General features: G+C 45.2%; 1 protein-coding gene across 1 annotated transcript in view; it reads right to left on the bottom strand.

Moving 5' to 3' along the window:
• The window catches only part of GALNT5 (polypeptide N-acetylgalactosaminyltransferase 5), a 42,796-nt gene extending 34,230 nt beyond the window's left edge, over positions 1-8,566 (bottom strand). Inside the window, exon 1 of the mRNA XM_025994253.2 lies at positions 7,095-8,566. Within this exon, the coding sequence (XP_025850038.2) occupies positions 7,095-8,413 (1,319 nt within the window). The 5' untranslated portion in view covers positions 8,414-8,566. The remainder of the gene's footprint in view (positions 1-7,094) is intronic.
• Positions 8,567-23,757: the final 15,191 nt, after the last annotated feature.

Below are 23,757 nucleotides of genomic sequence, written 5' to 3'. Positions count from 1 at the left end.
CGTTCCCCACTTGACCAGTTGCCTATTTTGAGTAGGCAGGTGTCAGAGCGAAGTCAGGATGAAAGGGAAAAGAGCAGGGGTGGTGTAATGTGGCCGAAGTGGTTCTGGGCTGGTGATAGGGCACCTGGGGGGTAGCTCTGACCTGGAGCAAGTCACTTCCCTTCTCGGACTGGATTAGATGGACATGGACGCCTCATCTAGTACTAACGCTCCGTGTTGTCTACGCAGCTTGAGCCTGGTTCACCCATGAGTGCTTCCCTCCGGATCATGAGACCTTTGAGAAAAGGTGAATTAAAATTTTTTTTTCCTATGGCTTACACCTTTCCACATTCTCTCACTGGTCCTCATAAGAGCCACGACCAGGTCCTGAGGGATCCGGGTTCTGCTGACTCTCCCGGGCCTGGTTCTCAGTTTCTTAGTGGATCAGTTTTGTTTTTACCCCTTCTCCCCACTTCTCTGACTCCCTACCCATCAGGTCCAGGCCCTCTCTCAGAGCAGGGCTGGGGTCCCCCTTCCCTGCCCCGGGGGTACCCTGTGCTCCCACAGGACACCCTGCTGATCTGGCCGTGCAGCCAGGGCCCCGGCCCAGGCACCACAGCCGGCTGGGGGCTCGGCATTTCAGGCTCCCTCCGCTCAGCCGCACAGGAAACCACGGCCCGGGCACCCCGTCGAGGCGCCGGCTGCAAAACTAACGCCTTCCGCAGGCCGCTGGCCCCTGGGCAAGGAAGAGCGAGAGACACGTTTTAATTTCTGGCGGAGTTGAATGCCTGTGAGGAAGCAGAGGGGAAGGAAGGAGGGGCCGCAGCCTGGGCAAAGGGGCCTGGAATGAGGAGTCGGGAACCTTCCCTGGGAATCCGCAGCTCGGCCTCGGCCTGCGGGGACAGCGGACGGGTCACTTGCTCCATCCGAGCCTGGCTGCAAACCAGAGAGCGCCAGCACGTCCCTCAGGGTGCTGCCGCGAGGACGGGCTCGAGCAGCTGGTGCAGGAGCTCGTGCACAGCCGACACTACACACGCACGCACGCACCCGGCGTTCCTGGAGCGCGCACGGGCTCGCCCGCCGGGCCTCCTGCGCCGGGGCCCACGCGGGGGGCGGGGGGCGGGGGGGCACCCGGAGCAGCGGCGGGGCCGGGGGGAGGGGCCGTGGGAACGGCCGCGGCGCGGGGCTCCCGACCCGCTCCCTGGCGCACGTGCACACCAGCGTTTCGCGGCGGGGGCGGGGCCAGCGGAGGAGATGACTTAATTTGGAATAATGCAGACTTTTTTTAGACATAGAGGGGACTCTCAAAAGCTCCTTTCGTTTTGAAAGCAAACACCAAAACACAGCTTCCCACACTGTTCTTTATCCTCAATTTTCTGACCCTCGAGCAAACCATGTTTCCCTTCTTGAGAAGCGCTGCGCCCACTGGGTGGCCCGGGCCGGCCCGCAGGGAGTTACTGTGGGAGCCCGGGGACCCGGGGCAACCCTGCAGCAAGGGCTTGATCAACTTGGGCGGGCGGCTGAATGAGCACAGGGATTAGATGAGCAAACGAGAAGCAAACATAGGTTTTCACTTCCTCCGTTTACTCACTCCTCTGTCCCAGAGACACTTCGAGGTCTTCGGCGGTATTCACGACAAAAAGTCACTGACCTGCTGTAACATTTCTCAGTTTTACATTAAGCAGGCCCTGTGTAATTGTTTTCTCCCCTTTTAGTTGCAGAAATGTGTTTTACGTCCTCTGATCATCTTCCTCCTCGTTAGGAGTGCGGTAAACGAAGCTATTGGAAGGCCCTGGGTCATCTTTTGGCCACATTTAACCTTTGTTCTGCTACGGGCTAGCCTGTGCCTTCTTTTTAATTTAATTTTATTTTATTTTTACTTATTTATTCAGGAGAAACAGAGACACACACACACAGAGAGAGGGAGGCAGAGCCACAGGCAGAGGGAGAAGCAGGCTCCATGCAGGGAGCCCGACACGGGACTCGATCCCGGTCTCCAGGATCAGGCCGAGGGCCGAAGGCAGGCGCTAAACCGCTGTGCCACCAGGGCTGCCCTAGCCTGTACCTTCTAAACAAATTTTGCTTTTTATTTCCTGCTCGCCGATGTGACTTTTCAGTGAAAAAGCACACTGTGCTCTAACACACACAGACACACAAATGTGCACGCACACACACACACACACACACACACACACACACACACAGAGATGATTCAGAAGCACCAGAAAGAACCTTTTTAGGTCATCCTGTCAGATATTTCTTTCCTGCTCCCGTTCCGTTTCCCAGGGAGCTAGCTCCTCTGGGTCAATTTTAGATAAATCTCCCTCTTCATTGTTAGTCACAAAAGCCATCTCATTTCATCAATTGAAATACCCATCCTGTGTCAAAATAATCTGAACTTCATTTAACTTTCAAGTTTCTCTTTTCTCCCAGCCGGATAAACTTTCAGGAGCCTGAACTTCAGAAAGATACGTGGTCAGTTTATTTTTTCTCTCCTGACTCCTCCTCCTCCTCCTCCTCTAGTAATTTACTAGTTATGGTTTTTGACCTCAGTAGGATTGGGAGGGGAGGAGGGGGTGGAAATGAAGGTCCTACAAAGTTTTTTCTTTCCCCTCGGTAATTTAGACTGGTTTGTGGCAAATGCACGGTGCTCTCCTTTGCTTTTCATATGTGCCAGAAGAAAACTCTCTGTGTAGGAAGGAATCAAATTATTGGTTGACAGCCCCAGCTCTGGGCCAAGAGAGTAAAGATCGGTTTTCATTGCTTTAGAGAGGCTCTTGCCAGAGTTCTGTAGGAAAAGCCAAGCATTAAATTAGGCAGTCGAGTAGCCTCATGACGACGCAGCAGTGGTGGAACAGCAAGCTGTAACTCTCATTGTACTTTAAAAACTAAATGCTGGCAGTGAAAAATTTTTTGAGTCATTTTTCTCTAAAACAGATTCCAGAAGTGCACTCTTAAAATAAGTTCATTTTTGGAGTTTCATCTTCACTAGATAGCGGCAGGCCAGGAGACGACTCCTTTCCCTGCATTTTCCATAGCTAGGACCATGGTTGAGCAAACTCTGTGTATATTGATGGATTATTGCTGGCTGCAACAAAGTTCGTTAAGTAAGAGCAAAAACTGTAAGGATTAGCTTTTTATGAAGAAAAGAGATTAAATATGGAACTTCAAAATGACTATACAAAATTTGTATTTGAAGCATATTTTAGAGGCAAAACTGTATTTTACTTACTGACATCCAACATCGTTATAAATAAAATGAGATTTTTCCTCCCTTGAAAGTCAAAACATGAAAATGAAAAACCAAGCAACAAAACAATGAACTAAAGAACAAGTATGAATCAATGAACAGATCACAGTGTTAGAACAGGGTGTATTTACCCTACGCGAGATACCATTCTACTGTATATATTCAAAATGAAAAATAAGGAAGTCATTACTAATTTATAAGAAGACTTACTGCGTGCCATATTTGAATAGCTACCTACCTCTCGTTTACTGTTTTAAAATAGTATCGATTTTCAAAATGCATGTCTGAGAAACATACCTTTTAAGGCCATATTGCTTAGTGCAACAGGGGCAAACAATGAAAAGACAGAGTTTCCTGAGAAGCTGATACTGAGGACGCAAAACAGATTCGTGAGGCGCTGGTGAAGGAAGAGCACACGACGGGGAGTGTTTCAGTAGCCATGAGCACATTAAAGGTTGTTGGAATTGAGAGGTCACGGTTGAATCATGGTCCCGGAGGAGATAAGCAGCAGCTGGATTTTGAGTAATGCCAGGCCAATACGTGTGGGAGAAAAGGGTGACAATTCTGCAGGGCAGGATGGTGGGGCCAGTGGGAAGGTACCAGTTAAGAGGAACATCAGTGGATGGTACCAAACATGATGTACAGGAACAGGTAATGAGATTCTTTCTTTTTTTTGTTTTAAGATTTTATTTATTTACTCATGAGAGACACACACAGAGAGAGGCAGAGACACAGGCAGAGGGAGAAGCAGGCTCCCTGTAGGGAGCCTGGTGCAGGACTCGATCCCAGGACCCTGGGATCACCCCCTGAGCCGAAGGCAGATGCTCCACTGCTGAGGCACCCCGGCGTCCCAATGGGATACTTTCTTAATGCAAGGGGGCCACAGTAGAGAGAATGTCATATACAGAAAGCTCCAGCTACACTGCTAGGGACAGAGACTAGGGTGGCATTGCAAAGGAGAGTGAGAATAAGGATGACAGCCAGGGGTCCTTGTGCTTTTGGCAGAGGCCACGATTGCATCTCCAGAAGTTAGAAATGGTTCTCTGGGGCTCAGGAGAAAAGGAGGGAAGAGCAGTTTCAGAAAAGAGGGTTTGATTTTGGAACCAGGGCAGGTGAAAGGGTCTTAGGCCTGATGCCCGGAGCCCCTCCTTCTCAGGGCCAACCTCGTCCTAGTGTTACCGGTTAAATCATTCCTAAGAAGATCAACTGGTAACTAGTTAAGATCTTTACTCACAGGAATTGAATTTAAATAAACATACTAGCACATCTATGGTTTTTGTCCTTTTGGGGGTTCAATGTATATTCAATAAGCAGTTACCATATGCCAGTTACTGTGCTAATCATTCCATAGTGGAGCATTTTTGGGAAATGTAACTAGCAGTGAGGGAGATAGCCCCCAGAACTCTCAACATTTAAGGGCTTTCGTGGGCTGCTGCTGTAGCTAATTTTAAGGCAAGCCCTCCTGTCCGCCTGTGTTCTTATGGATCTCTCGGTCTCTCCCCGTCTCTCTCTCTCACATGTTCTCTTATTATATTCTATGATAATCTCCCCCTCGTGCTGACTTTTAAATCTTATTGTGTGCATTCTTGAAGGCATTTCATTTGCTTTTTGCGCAAGGCTGAAAATAAATAAAATCAAAGTAAGGAAACTTCAAATTGTGCCAACCTGATGAATCAAATGTTTTTCATTTGTCTTTTCTCCCAACCTTTACCCATATGAATACATAATTTGCATGTATTTAGAGTCAGAGGGTTTGGGCAAAAGTAAAGAAAATTAATTTACCCCCTCTCAAGGAAGAGTGACGCACAAGGGCTGTACATACTTCAGCGGGGCCTGTGCATAGGATCCCTGGTGGCCACAGTGTCACCTCCATCCTGGTGGCGTGGAGCGTCAGGGAGGCAGCTTGCCGAGAGCGCCTATGTTTAGCCAAGGTGGGTTGTGTGATAAGAGGGAGGGGGCCTGGCCACATGCTGTCTGACTCATTCTCTCAAGCACACGTGTCACTTTCTCCTCAGTCGGGACAGCCTCCTTCAGAAGTCAGAGCCTGACTGTGCCACCTTCATCTTCCACAGACCAATTTTCAGAAGCTAGCAGGCCCTGGGCAGCGTCGAGCCTTCCAGAACTCGCATCATTATCCTGGCGGCTGGCCCTCACACCGTCGCCCTCTGTGGGCCCTGGAACTGCGGCCCGTGCTCCTGGGCAGTGGCTGACTGTTCCCCGGGCTCCTGAGCAGTGGGCCAGGCCACCGGAGGCAGCAGGAATGAAGCTCCGTGACCCTCGCTTCGTTCTCTGGCATTTCGTGTGCAAAGCTGGTAGATTTCTGTGTGCACACGTAAATATAGGTGTGACATGTGATGTGCAGGATTTCAATCAGAGCTAGTCCAATGTAACTTTTAGGGTCCCTCTGACGGGTAATGAGCCAGAGATAAAGAGCACAGCACAATTCTGAGCATGGATTTCAGTAACACCTTTACGTTCACCGCTCTAGGACCACAGACACTATCACTTCCCAGGGCCTCAGTTTCATCATCTTAATGTTGGGCATATTTGTGTTCTCCCGGGTTATGAGTTTTATCAGGGTGAGGGACATGAGTGGCACGGTGCTTAGCTGGTAGCCGCCTGCCGATGACGCAGAGAGCTGAAAACAGCTTCCCTTAGCTGACATCGCAGTGAAGAGGCTCCTGTCACTAATAGGACAGGCACATCTGCATCTGCCTTCCACCCGGTGACGCTGACCACACAGATCACAAACAAGAGTTTGCCACAGAGGCCAGACAAGGCCGTTGGCCTGCACAAAACAGGTGCTAAGTTCGAATCTTGACATTACCTAATTCCAACTTCTAGGCAAATATTGTTTGGCTCAGGAATTGAATATCAGGGCATGCGGGGAACTGTATTATCAACTAATGGATAGTAAACATATGGCTGCAAGGTTCCCTCACTTATGAGTGGGCCAAAAAGAACCAGGAACCAAACTGCATTAAAATCAGATGAGATATTTGTGATTTGAGCCACCTCCTGGTCATGTGGTCACAGGAGTTTGGTTCATTGATGAACTGGTTCACAAGGCTCACTGAGCACCTTCAGAGGATACAGCTAGGAAAGTGATACAGTTTCTGAGTGGCCTCATCTAGTAATTCGAACCCATAATATCTGCTGGCTCCTTTCTGGGGCTCTTACGAGGTTCGTGTGATGTGTAAGCAGGCTCTTTGTAAATGGTGAAGTTCTAAACATACAAGTGGTGATTTACGTCCTCTCATACATCCCGTAGGTGTCCCAGTTTAGGAATTGATTGACTTGTACCAACATTATTTTTCCTCTATGGCTGAACTCCTTAAATGTCTACCATCCCCCCTACAAAGGGTATTAAATTTTAGGAACTGAAGTCATTTCTTCACTTGCCATTATGGTGATCACTCATCATACGCTACGATTCTGGGGAGGCCTAGAAGGCACCTGCTCTGTGCTCATTTCCCAAGTGATAGATCCCTGCCAAACTTGCTAATGATGTAAAGTCCCGAAATTGAGAATCCGCTTCATTGCCACTGTTTTAATGGGATGGCATTTTAAGCTCTCCCATTTATATATACCTCATTAGGAATGAAGTCCGCCTGATAATTTTAATAGGTTTTCAGTAGAGGAAAGGAATGGAACGTGAGCTAGTAGGGGTGAGAGCCCAAGTCTCGGAGAAGGGAGGTGGAGAGAGAACACGGCGGGTATGCGAGGTCGCAAGTTTTCTCCGTGGACTACCTGGACCGTGTGTAACGAGTAGTGTTGCTCTAACTCCCTGGATGACCAACAACCACGCAACATTATCTAGACACGAATCTTCAGCTGGAGGAAAGAGGAGAGGGATGCATCTTACCCAGCAGGTCTCGTATCTTCAATGGCTCTGTCCACGGGGATCAAGTCGCTGAGGTAGACGTTGAAGTTTCCTTCTTTCCACCTTCTTTCGGCCTCCTTCTCCTTCCCACGGGGAACGACCACGGGCCGTCCAAACTGGCCCGGAGCTTTGGGGTCCCTTGGAGAGAGCGTGGCGTCGACCCTCGACACGGGGCGCACGGCGCGCGGAGCAGGGGACCGAGCTCCTCGGCGGCTTTGGCGGAGGCCTGCAGGGGGCGCTCCTGCGGGCGGGGCCTCCGCGGCGGCGGGGACGGTGGGGACGGCGGCCTGGCTTCTCCTCGCGGAGGTGGCTGGGCCTCGGCCGTCCCCCGGCGCGGCGGGGAGCTCGGCCTTGTTTTCCGCCTCCGCCTCCGTCCTAGGCACCTGCTTGGGCTCCGGCCTTGGCTCCTCCCCCTTGGTCACGATCACCACGTGGCCTGCGGGGGAACCGGGCGCCCTCCCGGCAGCCGCTGCGGCCGCGCCCGCCGCCGGCCCCGCTCCCGGCCCGGGTGCCCCCGCAGGCCGCCCCCGGGGGCCTCCCGAACTGGCCCCGGGCTGCGAAACGGCGAGGGTCCCGGCGGCCCTGCCTCGGCTCGCGGCTGGGGCTCGGCTCGGAGGCCCCGTGGCGTCGAGGGCGCCGGCTCCCCGGGGCTCGGGCACCGCTGGGCTGGCGGGGCCGCCGCCCTCCCACGGGGCTCGCCCGGCCGCCGGCGCCCGCGGGCCAGCGCGGAGCCCGGGAGCCGTCGGGGCCTCGGCGGCTGCGCCCACGCGGCCCGCGCGCGCAGAGGTCGCGGCCGCTCGGCCTCCGGGCGCGGCTGCGGGGGGGGCGCGCGGAGCCCCGGGGGCCGTGCCCGGAGCCGAGCCCCGCGCGCCCGTGGGCCCGAGGTCCCGCCCTGCCCGGGGCTGCAGAGGCGCAGGGGCCCGCCGAGCGGCGACCCGGCCTCCCGCGCGGCGCGTCCTCCCGTCCGTCGGGGCCGCGGCCGGGGCGGCGTCAGCCCGCAGCGCGGTGCCCGCCGCCCCCCGAGGGCGCTCCCGGGGCCCCGGACCCTGCCCGCGCGGCCTCGCCGGGGGCCTCCCGCCCTCCCCGCCGCCGAGCGGGGGCGCCGCCGGGTCCCGGTCGGGCCGCGCCCGGACTCCCACCGGCTGCCCGCGGACGCCGCGCGCCTGGAGCAGCCGGGAGCCGGCGTCGCTGAAGGACAGGCGCAGGGCTGCCATGTCGAAGAGCAGCCAGAGGACGGACGCCGCGAACACGAACGCCAGGACCCGGCCGCTGCCGCGGAAGAACTTGCGCAGCCCGTTCATGGTGCAGGGGCGCCCCCGCCGCTCCGCTCCGCTCCCCGCGCCCGCCGGCCGCCCCGTCGCCCCGCAGCTCCCGCGGGCCGGGGGCGCTGCTGCGACGGCCGGGCCGCGGCTGCCTGCGTGGCGCCTGGCGGCGGAGACCCGGGCCGGCCCCGCGGGCGCCCGCGACACCGGCTGACCCCGCCCCCGCCCCCGCCCCGCCGCTCCCTGGCGCCCCGCGCGGCCGCCCTCGGGGCCCGGGAAGGGGGGGCCGCCTCCCCCGTCACCCCCGGGTCGCCTGCCGCCCCGCCCGGCGCGCTCCGTGGGGCTCGCACCTGCTGTGCTACGCGGGACTGCGTGTGTCTGGGCAGCTGGAGGGACGGGAGCCTGCGGGCTGAGCGCCCCCGCCCCCTCCGCCCCGCCCCGCCCCGCCCCGCCCCCGGGCGCCCGGGATGCGCCCCGTCCACCGCCTGCCCACCGGGCCTGCCCGCCGGCCGCGGAGCCCCACGCCCGCCCTGGGCCTTGGTTATGCAGAAGTTTCCCTCCAGCGGCAATCAAAAGGCTGCTTGAGATGTCCGCGGTCTTTCCGAGTGACTCCACCTCTTTTTATCATTAGAGTCACTGGATAGAAACTTAATTTGTCATATTGCTGCAAAAGCTCCTAAAGGCTTACTCTCAGCTTCGGTCGGTATCTTGTCGCGGACCAGTGGCAGACACTTTGTCCCAGGGGTTGGGCCAGACTTGCAGAGGCACGGAGACCGGCCAGCAGTGGTCCCCACACAGATCACCCCGAAGAAGTACACGCCCCGCCCCCCGCCCCAGTTTTCAGTGACTGACGGGGGGTGGGGGCAGCCACCGCAGTGGGTCTGCTGTCCTACTTTTAAGAAGCTCCCAGGTCTTTATGATGCACAGCCAAAGCTGAGAAACGCTGATCTGGAATAAAATGCCTCTTATTTTTTTTAAAAAAATATTTTATTTATTTATTTGATAGAGAGAGAGAGAGAGAGCACAAGCAGGGGGAGTGGCAAAGGGGGAGAGAGAAGCGGACTCCTGCTGAGCAGGTACCTGACCCGAGGCCCCGAGGCTCCATCCTGGGACCGGGATCTTGACCTGAGCAGAAAGCAGATGCTTAACTGACTGAGCCACCCAGGCGTCCCCTTTTTTGTTTGTTTGCTTTTAAACACTGTTCATAACTTTTGTGAAATTCCCTCCCAGACAGAGTACAACTGAATCAAAACCTGCATTTGGGGATCCCTGGGTGGCGCAACGGTTTAGCGCCTGCCTCTGGCCCAGGGCGCGATCCTGGAGACACGGGATCGAATCCCACGTCGGGCTCCCAGTGCATGGAGCCTGCTTCTCCCTCTGCCTGTGTCTCTGCCTCTCTCTCTCTCTCTCTCTCTGTGTGACTATCATAAGTTAATAAATAAAACAAAAACAAACAAACAAAAAATGTCTCTGCCTCTCTCTCTCTCTCTGTGTGACTATCATAAATTAATAAATAAAACAAAAACAAACAAACAAAAAAAAACCCTGCATTTGAACATCACCTGTTACAAACTTTGTCCATAAAGTTTGAGAAGCACTTCCCAGGAGCTCTGTCCTCCGAGGAACTTCGAGTGACCTGTGGATGGCAATGCCACTTACTACTCTAGTGTTAGGAGGAGCCTAGCGTCTCTGCTGTCAGGTAAATTTAGGCTCCCAAAGACTTGGGAAGGAAAGAAGGACAAATTCTGAATTCTCTGCACTTATGCATTTCCCTTGGTAGCATTTGGCCTTTAAATTTGCACCTCGCCCCAAAGGGGGAAAACCACATAATTGCAGCAATGGCAACATGTTTCTTGAATCCCTGGTTCACCTTTTTATTCAGTGCCAGCTCACTCCAATTTGGAATGTCCACATGGATGACAGCATTGGTAGCCCTCTGTGATTCATCCACTTTTCTAATATTTGTTATGTTTCATGGCTCCGGTCCTGTGTTACGGGTTGAGGGATATTGAATAAAAGGACATAGTCCCTATCTTTGAGATCGCACACTCTGTTGGCGGACACAGACACGTAGGCACATTTACAGGGCATGGTAAGTAATACAAGAGAATAATATATTGGATTCTACAGGGACCTAGCTTAGTTTCGAGATGCAGGAATAATTTTTGAAGAAACTATCCTTTGACTTGCAGGGTGAATGAGAACATAATTATTTCTGCTCATATTATGGTGTGAGAAAAGAAACATTAGTTGGATGGTGAAAGGCAGATAAATTAGTAAAACCAGAGAAGTGTAGAGAGAGTATAGTACCCAAGGGGAAGCATAAATGTCTGAGAACAATATGATTGCGATAACAGGCTTTGCCATAATGGTCATGAGTGTGTGTGTGTGTGTGGGGGGGTGCACCCGATATGTCCCCCCCTTTAGTAAAGTAAAAAGACTTTACTAATGTCTTTCCATTGAGTATCTCACTCAATCTCCAAACAACCCAAAAGGGAAGATAAAAAGCTTAGAGGGGTGAAACAACTTACAGTGGAAAAGGAGGATTTAGATTTCAAATATATGACTGTGTGATTGATGCTACAGTCCATGAACTTAAACGCCGTACGGTACTGCTTCTCTAGCTGTATAATCTTGTAAGTTAGTTAATTTTGTGTGTTTACTCTGTGATTAAAAAAAGAAAGTAACTTCTGCCTTGTAGGTGAATATAAAGATTAGAGAAAACAATTTTAAAGTTCTTGTTATGTTGAACGATAATCACTGCCTCTAATACCGTTACTGATATTTTGTATGATAGGAGTGTGGGGTGCGTGTGGGAGACAGCATACCAGCTCTTCTCGAAAAACCAATAAGATGACTGATGACTAACATGATTTTGGCAACAGGGCAAGAAGGATATTTGAGTATTTTATTATTGGTTTGCTTTTTCTAATTCCTTGACTTTGGATCCAATCAATGAACAGTTGTTCACTGAGAACTCACTGTAAGCCCGAAACATTGAAGTAGGTAACATTGTTTCCTCCCCTCATGACTTTAAAACTATTGAATAGAAGAACACCTTCCACATAAAGCATAGCACAACTACTTGGGATCCAAGTTCCAAAATAAAGTGAAATTGTTTTTCATATCATGAATATGTGGTTTACATTATGATATGGCTTTAAATATGAAAATAGGCTGCTTTGAAATATTTTACTATCCAAGATTTAGGTCTTGTCCAACCACATCCCCACCCCAATGGCAGCTGGAATGACTCAAACTCCTGTTAGAAAAGTCAACACTTATCACATCCTTACTAATCTTGACAGCTTTAAAACACCACTTGAAAAATAAGTCAATCGGAGAAGGACAAGCAGTGTAAGTTCTCATTCATTTGGGGAACATAAATAATAGTGAAAGGGAATATAAAGGAAGGGAGAAGAAATGTTGGGAAATATCAGGAAGGGAGACAGAACATAAAGACTCCTAACTCAGGGAAACGAACTAGGGGTGGTGGAAGGGGGGAGGAGGGCGGGTGTTGGAGGGGAATGGGTGACGGGCACTGAGGTGGACACTTGACGGGATGAGCACTGGGTGTTTTTCTGTATGTTGGTAAATTGAACACCAATAAAAATTAATTTAAAAAAAAAAAAAAAAGAAAGAAAAATATCCCGAGTCTGCTATATGTATTTGATCTGAGAATAATGATTTCTTTCTCTCTCTCTGTCTCTCTGGTCTGTCCGTACAAATCAAAACATAAGGCATTTGCAACAGGAGGGGAAATTGTTAAGAAAATTAAAGGAGAGCCTCGGTTTATCTACCAAGGTAAAGTTATTTATTAACCCTGGCTTAGTATTAAGTTCTAGCTGATGTAGAATACAGAATATGAGGAGTATATGAGAAAGGAGAGAAACAGCCTAGTCCCTTGCAACAGAAGGAGTGGATTGATAGGCTTGGTCTCAAGTATTGACTGGACTGTTAACAGACATGATCATGGATACGTTACACGTGAAAGAGCTCCTCTAAAGGCCTCTTAGGACCACTTGCCCATTTTCCGCCCCGGTTTCTAAAAGAATCTGTAGGAATGACGAAAATTAGTTGTAAGTTTCATTATAGACCCGATGTTATGGATCCTCAGGAACTCAGCAATAATTTCTGGTGGCCCTCAGTAGCTATACATATCTCCTCTTTTTTCCTCTCCTCTCTAGACTCATGATACTACACCAATGACAAAGTGTGGATAAAAATAAATAGAAAACAAGGAAATTATACACTTAATAAAACTGTATATACACTTAATATAAGGTAATATATACATTATCCAACAGATGAACTTTCATATAGGTAAATAGTGTTGTTTTTTACTTTACTTGTATTAATTTCCATGTTACCACCAGAAAACTAAATATATAGGTGGGCTGACTAATTACTTCTGGCTGTTATTCCAAATGGTAGCTTTAGCTGGTCAAAGGATCCTGGGGTCCTAGGATAGAGCCTCCCTGCTCAGCGGCAGCCTGCTTCTCCTTCTCCTTCTCTTTCTGCTGTTTTCCCTGCTTGCACACTCTTTCTTTCTCTCTGTGTCAAATAGGATAAATAAATAACATCTTCTAAAAAGAAAAAAGAAAAGAGTTTGAGGATTCCTCAAAAAACTTAACAATAGAATTACTCTATGACCCAGTAATTCCACTACTGGGTGTTTACCCAAATAAAACAAAAATGCTGATTTAGAAAGATATATGCACTTTTATGTTTACTGTAGCATCATTTACAATAGCCAAAATATAGAAGCAAACCCGAATGTCCATTGATAGATGAATGGATAAAGATAATGTCACACACACACACACGAATATTACACAGCCATAAAAAGGAAAATCTTGCCATTTGCAACACATGGATGGTTCTAGAGAGTATAATGCTAAGTGAAACACCAGTGAGAGAAGGACAAATACCACGTGATTTCACTCACATATGGAATTTAAGAAACAAAATGAATGAACAAAGACTTATTTTTTTTCTTTCAACGTTTATTTACATTCAAGTTTGTTCACATATAGTGTTGTATTAGTTTCAGGGGTAGAGTTTAGTGTCTTCTCAGTTTCATATGATACCCAGTGCCCTCCAGTACGTTAAGTGCCCTCCTAATGCCCATCACCCAATTGCCTCATCCCCCCACCCATCTTTCCCTCCAGCAACTTTCAGTTTGTTCCCTATAGTTAGCTGTCTCTAATGGTTTGCCTCTCTCTCTGTCTTTATCTTATTTTTCAGAAGATTCTTAAATACAGAGAACAAATTGGTGGTTGCCAGAGGGAAGGTGGGTAGGGGATGAGTAAAAGATAAAGAGATTAAGAGTACAATTATCTTGATGAGCACTGAGAAATGTACAGAATTGTTAAATGATTATATTGTATACCTGAAACTAATATAATATTGTATGTTAATTTTACTTGAATAGTATGTGTGAATATATATAAATAGTATATAGATATATAGACATATATATATGTATATATATAACTCTGTGTGTGTATGTGTGTGTGTGTGTGTGTGTGTATAACAAATATTTATTAAGTACCTACCATGTGCTACATTCTAGGAAAACAAAGAAACTGAAACTCATAGTTTAGTGTATTATTCTCAATTTTTTGTACATCATAAAGCTCATGGGGAAGGATTGTTAAAATATAGATTCCCATGTTCTACTCTCAGAGATTTTATGGTCAGATGAAGGATTTGGGATCTAGATTTTTAGTTAGATTATTGGATGATTCTGATGCAGATGAACCAAGAACCATACTTTGATTCTCAATGGTTCAATGGCAGAGGCAAATATATTAAACATTAAATTTAAAAAGTGAAACAAGCAGCTGATTGATTAGGGTGGTTGAGAAGGCTTCTGGTGGTGATGATTGTAATGAAAAATAGAAGAAAGGCAGGTGGGGACAAGAGGCCCCACGCTAAGAGGAAAGCCCCCATAAGAGGATTTTCCACCACCCTGGATGGAGCCCTTCACTCTTTCCCAAGTGATAGGTAGTTGACAAAAATCTGATAGGGTAACAGGCACATGGAGAGTTAATTGGATTAAGAAAGCCTGCCAACAACCCCATAAAAACCCCTAGACTTAGAAACTCGGGACCTTCTCAGGTCCCTTCCCTCTTCAAGAGCTTTGTACTATCGGTCAATAAACTTTACTTTGCTGCCCAACACTCTTCACCTGGTCTACCTCTTCATTCTTAAAAAGCAGCATGACCAAGAACCATGGACACCAAAGAAAACGAAATCCTACATCGATTGTTTGTGAAATCACCTTATGGATAGACCCAGACCCAGACTCAGAGTGGAGATTGTGCCAGGGACCCTTCCCAAGAGTGATGAAGGTTTAGAAGTATATGAAGAGGGTGCAAGGGAGGATGGGTGGGAGGGGTGGGGGTCCAGAACTCAAGGCTTAGGAGTGTTTGGTAATCAATTATAATTTCTCAGTCAGTGAGACAAGGAATATGGAGTAAACCCAGGGCATATAGAATGAACTGAAATCACCTGAGTGACTGGCTGAATATTATATTTTTGTCCAGTGGTTCCCCAACTTTAGCAGGAACCAGAATCACCCAGAAGACTAGCAGCTCTACTCTCAGAGATTCCAATTGAGTGGGTTTGCGATGAGTTCCAGAATTTACTTGTAATTTATAACAAATTCTCTAATAAGGCTAATTGTGCTAGTCAGTGACCACACTTTGAGAAACATTGGCTTTTGTTCTGAGAATGAGGAATATAGAGAAATAGGTATGTGGAGGACTTTGACTGGGATGTTGAGTTTCAAATGCAAATGGATATTTGGTTAGAGACAAGAAAGAAAGAAAGAAAGAAAGAAAGAAAGAAAGAAAGAAAGAAAGAAAGAAAGGAAGGAAGAAAGGAAGAAAGGAAGAAAGAAAGAAAGAAAGAAAGAAAGAAAGAAAGAAGAAAGAAAGAAGAAAGAAAAAGAAAGAAAGAAAGAAAGAAAAGAAAAGAAAAGAAAAGAAAAGAAAAGAAAAGAAAAGAAAAGAAAAGAAAGGCAGGCTTGGATTTTAGGAAAGAAGACAGGGCTCAAGGCCTCTGTGGAATCATAAGCATGTATGTAATATTATATGCATAAGGTTACTCTACAATGGCAGAAACATGAAAATGGCTGGGAAACTCGTATAAAGAAGGTTGAAGAAATGTATAATATAAAAGAATGAGAAAGAATAGAGAGCAGGAAGGCTGGACAAGAATAATGTCAGGAGATCCCAGAGAGGAGAGAAGAGAGAATGGAAGACAGTCAACAGAGTCAGAGGCTTCTTAGAAGTTAAGCCAAATGTATTCTAAAAATAGTCCCTTAGATTTGCCAGTTAACAGTTCTTCAGTGGCCTTCAGTGAGTCTGCTTTTATTGAGGTGAAATCCATATAACAAAATTATTTTAAAGTGAACAATTCAGTGCTACTTAATATATTTACAGGGTTGTACAAGCACCACCTCTATCTAGCTCCAAAAATGTTCATCATCCCCAAAGGACACCCCATCTTATTAAGCAGTCCATGGCAAACCCACTTTACTTTCCGTGTCTACCTCTTCTGGATATTTCATGTAAATGGAATCATACAACATGTGACCTTTTCACAATGTTCTGGGCACTAAGAATACAAGAGTGACTAGACCAGAGAAGGTTCCATTGTCCTGTAGTTCACACTCTAGTTGGAGATACACAAGTAAAGAACCTGGCAAAAGGTACAGTTTTAGGTATTGATGCATGCTAGAGAGAGAAATAAAAAGGATATAGAGAGATGAATAAGGATATAAACCAGGTATACTTCTTTAAAGAGGTAATATCTAAGCAGAGACCTGAACCAAGTGAGGGAATGACCCATAATACATCCAGGAGAAGGGATTTGAGGTGAAGAAAGCAGAAAGAGCCAAGACTTGAAATTTTTTTTTTTTTGGAAGAATTTTAATCAAAGGCAGCCAGAGGCATGTAAATGAATTTGAGCACATTTACAATATTAAATTTATCATGGACACACAAAATAAAAAAAAAAGACTTGTAAATAAATGCAATATGACTGATAATGATTTCGTTAATTGATCTCCAAACAAACTTTTAACTTAAGGCACTTTTATTTTGCCAACAAAGAACAATGAACATTAAGGTAAAACTGTCCACCATAAAATGACAAGCCTGGGGTGTGGGGAATGGGTAGAAGTGGGAGCATAACAATTGTAATATTGTAGAATTTTTTGACTCCAAAGAACCAATTTTTACCCCTTTAAGGGCAATACAACTTTACTGAGAAAAGAATACACCCACTGAACTGTAATGCCTCTCACAAACACATAACTCATGGTAAAATTCCTTGTAAACAAATCTTATAAATACATACATACATACATACATACATATATACATGTATGTATACATATTTGCTTAATATAATTTACTTAATATTCACACATTAAGTAAATATGTATATATACATAAATATGTATATAAATATGTATGTATACATAAATATGTATGTATACATGCATATTTACTTTTTTCTTGTAAATAATGCCTTTTTTTTTTTTTTTAGGATTTTATTTATTTATTTGAGAGAGAGACAGAGAGAGAGAAAGAGCCCAAGCAGGGACTGAGTAGGGAGCCTGATGTGGGGCTTGATCCCAGGACTCTGGGATTAGGATTTGAGCGGAAAGCAAATGCTTAACCAACTGAGCTGCCCAGGTGCCCCTAAGTAATGTTTTTTAAATAAACACTTTTAATGTAAAATTTTCTTACAAATAAGAGAATAAAAAGGATAAGTCAATGACTTGATGAGACTGCCTTTTGATTTGAAGATAGAGAAGACCTGAATGTTTTTCAAGAATAAGGCAGAAAGATGGTAAGACTGAAGATAGAGAGTAGATAAGCCCTTATCAGATAAAAAGGAAGGCCTAGAGGAGACAGAAAATAGGCTTAAAAACCCAGGTGGATTATTTAATTCATTAGAAAAGACCGGAGGCGTGTTTCATTTTGAAATTGTACCTGTTCCAGGGCAGATAAGGATGAGTAGATATGGGAACAAGGGAAGTTGAGGGACTTTGTGCCCAAAGGCTTCAGATTGTGTGAAATAAGTTCAAGGCAGACATGACAAGTTCGGAGCCAATGAGAAGGGAGTCAACTTGGTAAAAGGTGGGAGTCATTTGTTATGAAGAGAAAGAGAAAGAAATACAGCTAACTCAGAACAAGGGTAAGAATTGTTAAAGAACTTTGAGAGTCCCACTGACATTTAAACCAATGTCTCTAATCCAGGGGAAAACATTCTGAGTGACAATAGAACAGAGTAGGGATCTGGACAGTCACATAGCATTCATGACACAAACTGACAGATGGTGATGGGGAAGCAGAAACAGGATCTCCTTTCTTTCTTATGAAAGATAGACAATTTTTAAAAGATTATTTATTTATTTATTCACGAAAGACACACAGAGAGGCAGAGACACAGGCAGAGGGAGAGGCAGAGGGAGAGGCAGGCTCCATGCAGGGAACCCGATGCAGGACTTGATCCCAGGACCCTGGGCTGAAGGCGACGCTAACCTACTGAGCCACTGGGGCTGCCCCTCTTTCTTCTTTTCTTTGTAGTCTCTTTGCTAGGCATCTAGCCCATCAGCAGGGCTTGAACTCACAACCTTGAGGTCAAGACGTGAGCTGAGGTCAAGGGTTAGAGGCTTACCGGCCCCTCCCCAACCCAATGGTGATTTTTGACCAGCTTGGTGGGAAGCCAGATGTCACAGAACTCTTCTTATCTTTCGTAGGAAGTGGAATGGTTGGGTCTTAAGGCGTTCTTAAAATCTGTACAGGTTAGAATAGGAGGTAGGTGCTAGGGTTACTGTTTGCTTTTTGGGTGGAAGGAGACATAATGACAACAGGTGTGCAGGGGATTTAGCCTTTGAAAATATATCACTAATGATATAAACGTTCTCTGTCACTTTTGGCAGAAACTGGATTAATCTTCAGCTGCTCTTTGACACCACTCACTTAAAAGTTTCAGTGACTCATATGCAGAGCTTCAGTAAAGAGAGCAAAGATGTGGGCAAGTCTTTGTTTGGCCAGAGCAAAATTGCCAGGTGAAAGGAAATGAGCGCTTGGTACCCAATCCTTGCCCTGACCCCCAGGGAGCTCCACATGTCCAGCTTGGGCCACCTGTGGGATTCCAGGTGCCTACACAAATACTGCTCTCAGGACATATCCGGACACTTCTTTCTTTTCCCATCCTTCCTATTCTGGAAACTTCCTGTTCTGTGACCTTCATTTTAGCAAAGAGAAGAGGAGTAGAAAAAGAAATGTCATGGGAAGAGCAGATAGCAGGAGCTAGGAAGGGCATTCGAGGGCACTTTTCCTGTGCTATGAAAAAGTGGGATGAAATTAAAGCCTTTCAATAACAGCAAACTCTGTTTCTTCTTTCCCCCCACTATCCCCCCACCAACTCAACTTCTGCCCCCAGGAGAAAGATCAAAATAACTTTCTGTGGGATGAAATGCTGACAATGACTTTGGATCCAATTACATTATCATAACCTGGAAACAACCCTTTCATTTGAGGCTTGCTGAAATAGTGAACTGTGAAACTCAAATCCCAATGTGAGAAATGAAAGAGATTTGAACTCAGGGCTCTTTGGACATTTCCCTCAACATCAAAGTAGATTTTTTAAATCTGAAAAGCAGGATAGGAAAGGGACAAGGGATACACTATCTGAAAAATGGTGGAAACAATATCTCATTGGAAATGAAGCCAAGAAAGGAAAAAGGTTCAGATTAATGTGAGGCTTGTAATCTATCACAGGATCTGAATTTTGTTTACATTATCACATTTCAGAGTTACTTGGCCCTTCTTATGGTCTAAGTGTTTTCTTCACCTCTGGAAGATGAGAATGAATTAATTACTCAAGGCTGAACACACAGGAGATAGGCGTATGCAAGTATCCATTCACGGTTGAATTAGGAGAGGTAAAGACAGCTCTAAGCACCTCCCACCACCACCAATTTCAAGGAGCAGGAAATATGTCTGGAATTAGGTGAATTCTCCCCCACGTACTGTGGATAGACTGGAGCCATGCAAAGAAGGAATGCTTGAGAAGGAAAGATGAACAACATGTAGATTTTACTTGTGTGCACACCTATGTGTCCGTACATTTCCCTGCAAACACGCAAACTTGCAGTTTATGCAGTTTATGTTTGTGTGCACATATTCATAGTTACATGCATATGCATGTATCGAATTTACAGAGCACACCCAAACAAATACACACCAGATGTGCCAATTTGGAGCTCTGTAAGAAAAAATATTACTATTGAGAAAGAAATGAAACAAGACTTCGAAAGACATTGATCATACTACCAGCTATTCTGGTTTATGGAGGACATCTCATATGTTTTGCATATGTTTATTTTGGGTAAAAGAAAACTCAGGGGCAACATTACAACTACTTCAAAATTTGGGAGCAATATCATGTGGAAGAAGAATGCGGCTTATTCCATATGGTTTCAGGGGGTAGAAATGAGGCTGAGGCGTAGCAGATTTCTATTCTGAGTGAGAAAGACTTTCTAACAATTAGTACCATACAAAAGAGACATAGATTCTTTCTAAAAGTAGATAATGATCTGCCTTGCTCTTGGAAATGACATGTGGCAGAGGCTGCATGGCCATCTGTCACAAAAGTTGTCGGGGGCACTCTTCCATTTGGTGGGCGTTGGGACTGCAGTCATTTGCTGGGCCATCCCCATTCTGAAATTCAATGCTTCTTGAAAATATATAAACATATTTTGAGGCAAGTCAAGTCAGAGAATGGTTTTGGCTTTATGACTGCTTTTATCTTGTTCAATGACTTGTGAGCCTCTCCCTCCTATCTCAGTAGATCCCACAGATAGCAGTATTCTTTCCTTCTATTTGACTTCTCTTCTCCGCCTTGCATTTTTTATTTTCTGTTCTTTTTTCCCTTGTCTTTCCCTCGTCCTGCTTGGGCCCTCTAGATGTGAGGGATGGAGTAAAGGCAGTGTTTGTTGAGAAAGTAAAATGAGGAAGAAAGATGCTTAGCTCAACTTTTATTTTCACTTCAAATTCTGCCTATGTATGAGTACGTGAGTATGTGTATGTGTACGTGTGTGTGTAAATCCTCAGTGAGCTGTGCCATTGCTTGGGGAATAAGGCTCATAGTGTTTTTAACCTAGACTATTTCTCTCCCAAGTGGATGTTTGGAAGAGCTGGGGGTTAAAAACCACTTTTAATCATCATAATGCCTGGGTGATGACTAGCCTTTAATGGGAGAAGGGAAGGAATGCTCAGGGTCTTAAAATGGGTGGGGACAGTCTCATCTAATCAAGTATTCTGCTTCCACCAGTGATGATAGAGTCTCATTCACCCCGTAGGCAAAGACTTTGGAGAGAGATTATCATTTTTTGGTTTTGTGATCTTGGACAAGTACTTTAACTTTTCTGAGCTTTCATTTTTGCCATCTGTACTATGGAGGGTAATAAGGCTGTTGTGAAGAGGCAATGGATTAACAAGTCCCCTGGTCAGAGGAACACAGACAAAGAAAATACACTCAACAAAGGTCAGCAATGATTTTTATTTTTCCGAAATGGCCAGGAATGGGCTATTTGGACTCATTTTACACGTTGAGTATATGTGAGGTTCTACATGCTTTAATCAGTTTTCAGGGAAGTAGAACATAATGAACCAGTACGTAAGAAAGTGAGGCCTGTGGACCCTTCAAGTTGTGAAGTGGCTGGAACACCACCATGGATACAGATGCACTAAGCATCTGCAAGATAAAATTAGTCTCTCTTTTCCTTCTTGCACATATGCAAAACATCCCTAACCATTTCCCTAACACACACATACACACACAGTTGTAATTAATAAAATGTGAATTCATTTAAAGTCCTAGGGGTTTTGTCACTAGATATTTGCTCCGTAAGTGGAAACAAAATTACATTTACAACATATCAGGACAACAGAATTTTTAGAAAGGTTTTTCTTTAATTCTTATGCTTGAACAGGTTGTGATTCATACCACAGACCATTTTTAATCCTACACTGATAATGAAGATTATTTTCTTTTTAAAGAATGACTCAGAAGGCATTTCAAGATTTGCCATATCCCAAGGTCATAATCATGGACTTTAATGATAATTCTGTCATAAACCAGTTCTCGGAGGCACATTTAATTAAGCAGAATCTGCTAAAACATTGTACTGACATCGAAATTCCTTTTAGAAAAAAAAATCCCTGGCATTAGCTTGTTTACTTTTAATTTTTAATCTATTTTATGCAAACAGAGTCAAGATTCTTCATAATACTATGTATTTGGGTACAATGAACAATATTTCCAACTGATGTTAGCCCTATTTATTTAAGTAATTTCTCTTTCCCATTTTGAGTGGGAAAATGTTTCCCAAATGGGGGGAAACACGGGTATATATGACAATATGTGGTCTGAATCATATTATTCCTCTATGAGATGACTATTATATTTTTCTATAGATATATATTGAGAAGTGTTAAACTTTTCCCTGCCTTTCCTGGATGCATTTGCTGATCTACCTGTGGCACATGTGGCCTGCATGTGTGGATGCCACAAATTCCGTGGAAAGAATGGAGACATTTTATAGTTTATTAAAATATATATACCCACTCACTTTTCACTATTTGTTATGTGGATTAAATGACTTCTTACAAGTCAAGGGTTAGAAAAGCACAGACAAGACATTCAACAAGTGTTAGCTACAATTTTGGTATTTCTGAAATGGTTGGAATGAGCTATTTGGATTCCTCTTACATGTTGACCATATGAGAATTTCTGTATGCCTTAACCAGTTTTCAGAGAGCTAGAACATGATGAATCGGCACTCAAAAAATTTCATGGAGAGGATGGAAATATTGTATAATTATTAAAATAGGAGTACTCTATGTACCACTCTGTTCCAAGATCTTGATGGTAGGGGCTGCTGTGAATGTTGGGGACAGGAAGTTTATGGGAGCTCTATGTACTTTCTGCTCAGTTGTGCTGTGGAAATAAACCTGCCCTAAAAACTAAGGTCTTTTGGGGTGCCTGCCTGGCTCAGTCAGTAGAGCATGTGCTGTTGATCTTAGGGTCATGATTTCAAGCCGCCATGTTGATTGGGCATAGAGTTTTCTGGAAAAAAAATAAAGTCTGTTAAATGCTCAAACAGACTATTGAGATTAAGATTGACATTGCAAAATAATAATAATAATAATAATAATAATAATAATAATAATAGAATAATTAGGGTTTATAAAACCAAAACTTCAAATTATTTCTTTTCTTTCGTAATAGACCTCCAACCATGATTTGGGTATCATTTGCTTTGTTTTCTTTCATCTTTACTATTCTGTTTGTTAGTGCTTTTGTGCCTTAAGGGTCTAGTTGTGTAAAAAAACAAAATATTGAATAAAGAACCACATGTACAAAATTCTCTTAGAGAGGGGCATCTGGGTAGCTCAGTGGTTGAGCATCTGCCTTTGGCTCAGGTAGTGATCTCTGGGTTCTGGGATTGAGTCCCACATCAGGATCCCCGCCAGGAGCCTGCATCTCCCTCTGCCCATGCCTCTGCCTCTTTCTATGTCTCTCATGAATAAATAAATATAATCTTAAAAAAAATAAATTCTTAAAAAAAAATCTTTTAGGGAGAAAGCCTGATATAGTAAAGTGCAGATAGATTTTGAGGTCACTGGATCTTGAATTTATATCTCAGCTGTGTTGTTTTCTTATGATGGGGCTTAGCCACACCAGAACCCTCATGTGCAAGCTATGGATTTTGATGTTTATTTGTTAGAGCTCTTGTGAGAATTGGATACAAGCAGAGTAAAAACAACTAGCCCTGTATTTGGCACATAGTAGATGCTTATTACATGCTAGGGTAAGAATTAATGGCAGTTGCCATTTTTTGATTTAACTTCTTTTATTTAAATTCAGTTAGTTAACATATAGGGTATCATTAGTCTTAATTCATCTGTTGCATATAACACCCAGTGCTCATTATATCACGTGCCCTCTTTAATGCCCATCACCCAGTACCCCATCCCCTTATCCACCTTCCTTCCAGCAGCTCTCAGTTTGTTTCATATAGTTAAGAGGCTGTTATGGTTTGTTTCCCTTTCTGATTTTGTCTTATTTTATTTTTCCCTCCCTTCCACTATGTTCTTCTGTTTTGTTTCTTAAATTCCACATATGAGTGAAACCATATGATAATAGTCTTTCTCTGATTGACTTATTTTGCTCAACATAATATTCTCCAAGTCTATGCACGTTGATGTAAATGGTAAGGTTCCATCCTTTTTGATGGCTGAGTAATATTCCATTATCTATCTATTTATCTATCTATCTCTCACATCTTC

Source organism: Vulpes vulpes, chromosome 3 (genome assembly GCF_048418805.1).
Source record: "Vulpes vulpes isolate BD-2025 chromosome 3, VulVul3, whole genome shotgun sequence".
NCBI lineage: Eukaryota > Metazoa > Chordata > Mammalia > Carnivora > Canidae > Vulpes > Vulpes vulpes.
This window is presented reverse-complemented; position numbering and strand designations above follow the sequence as displayed.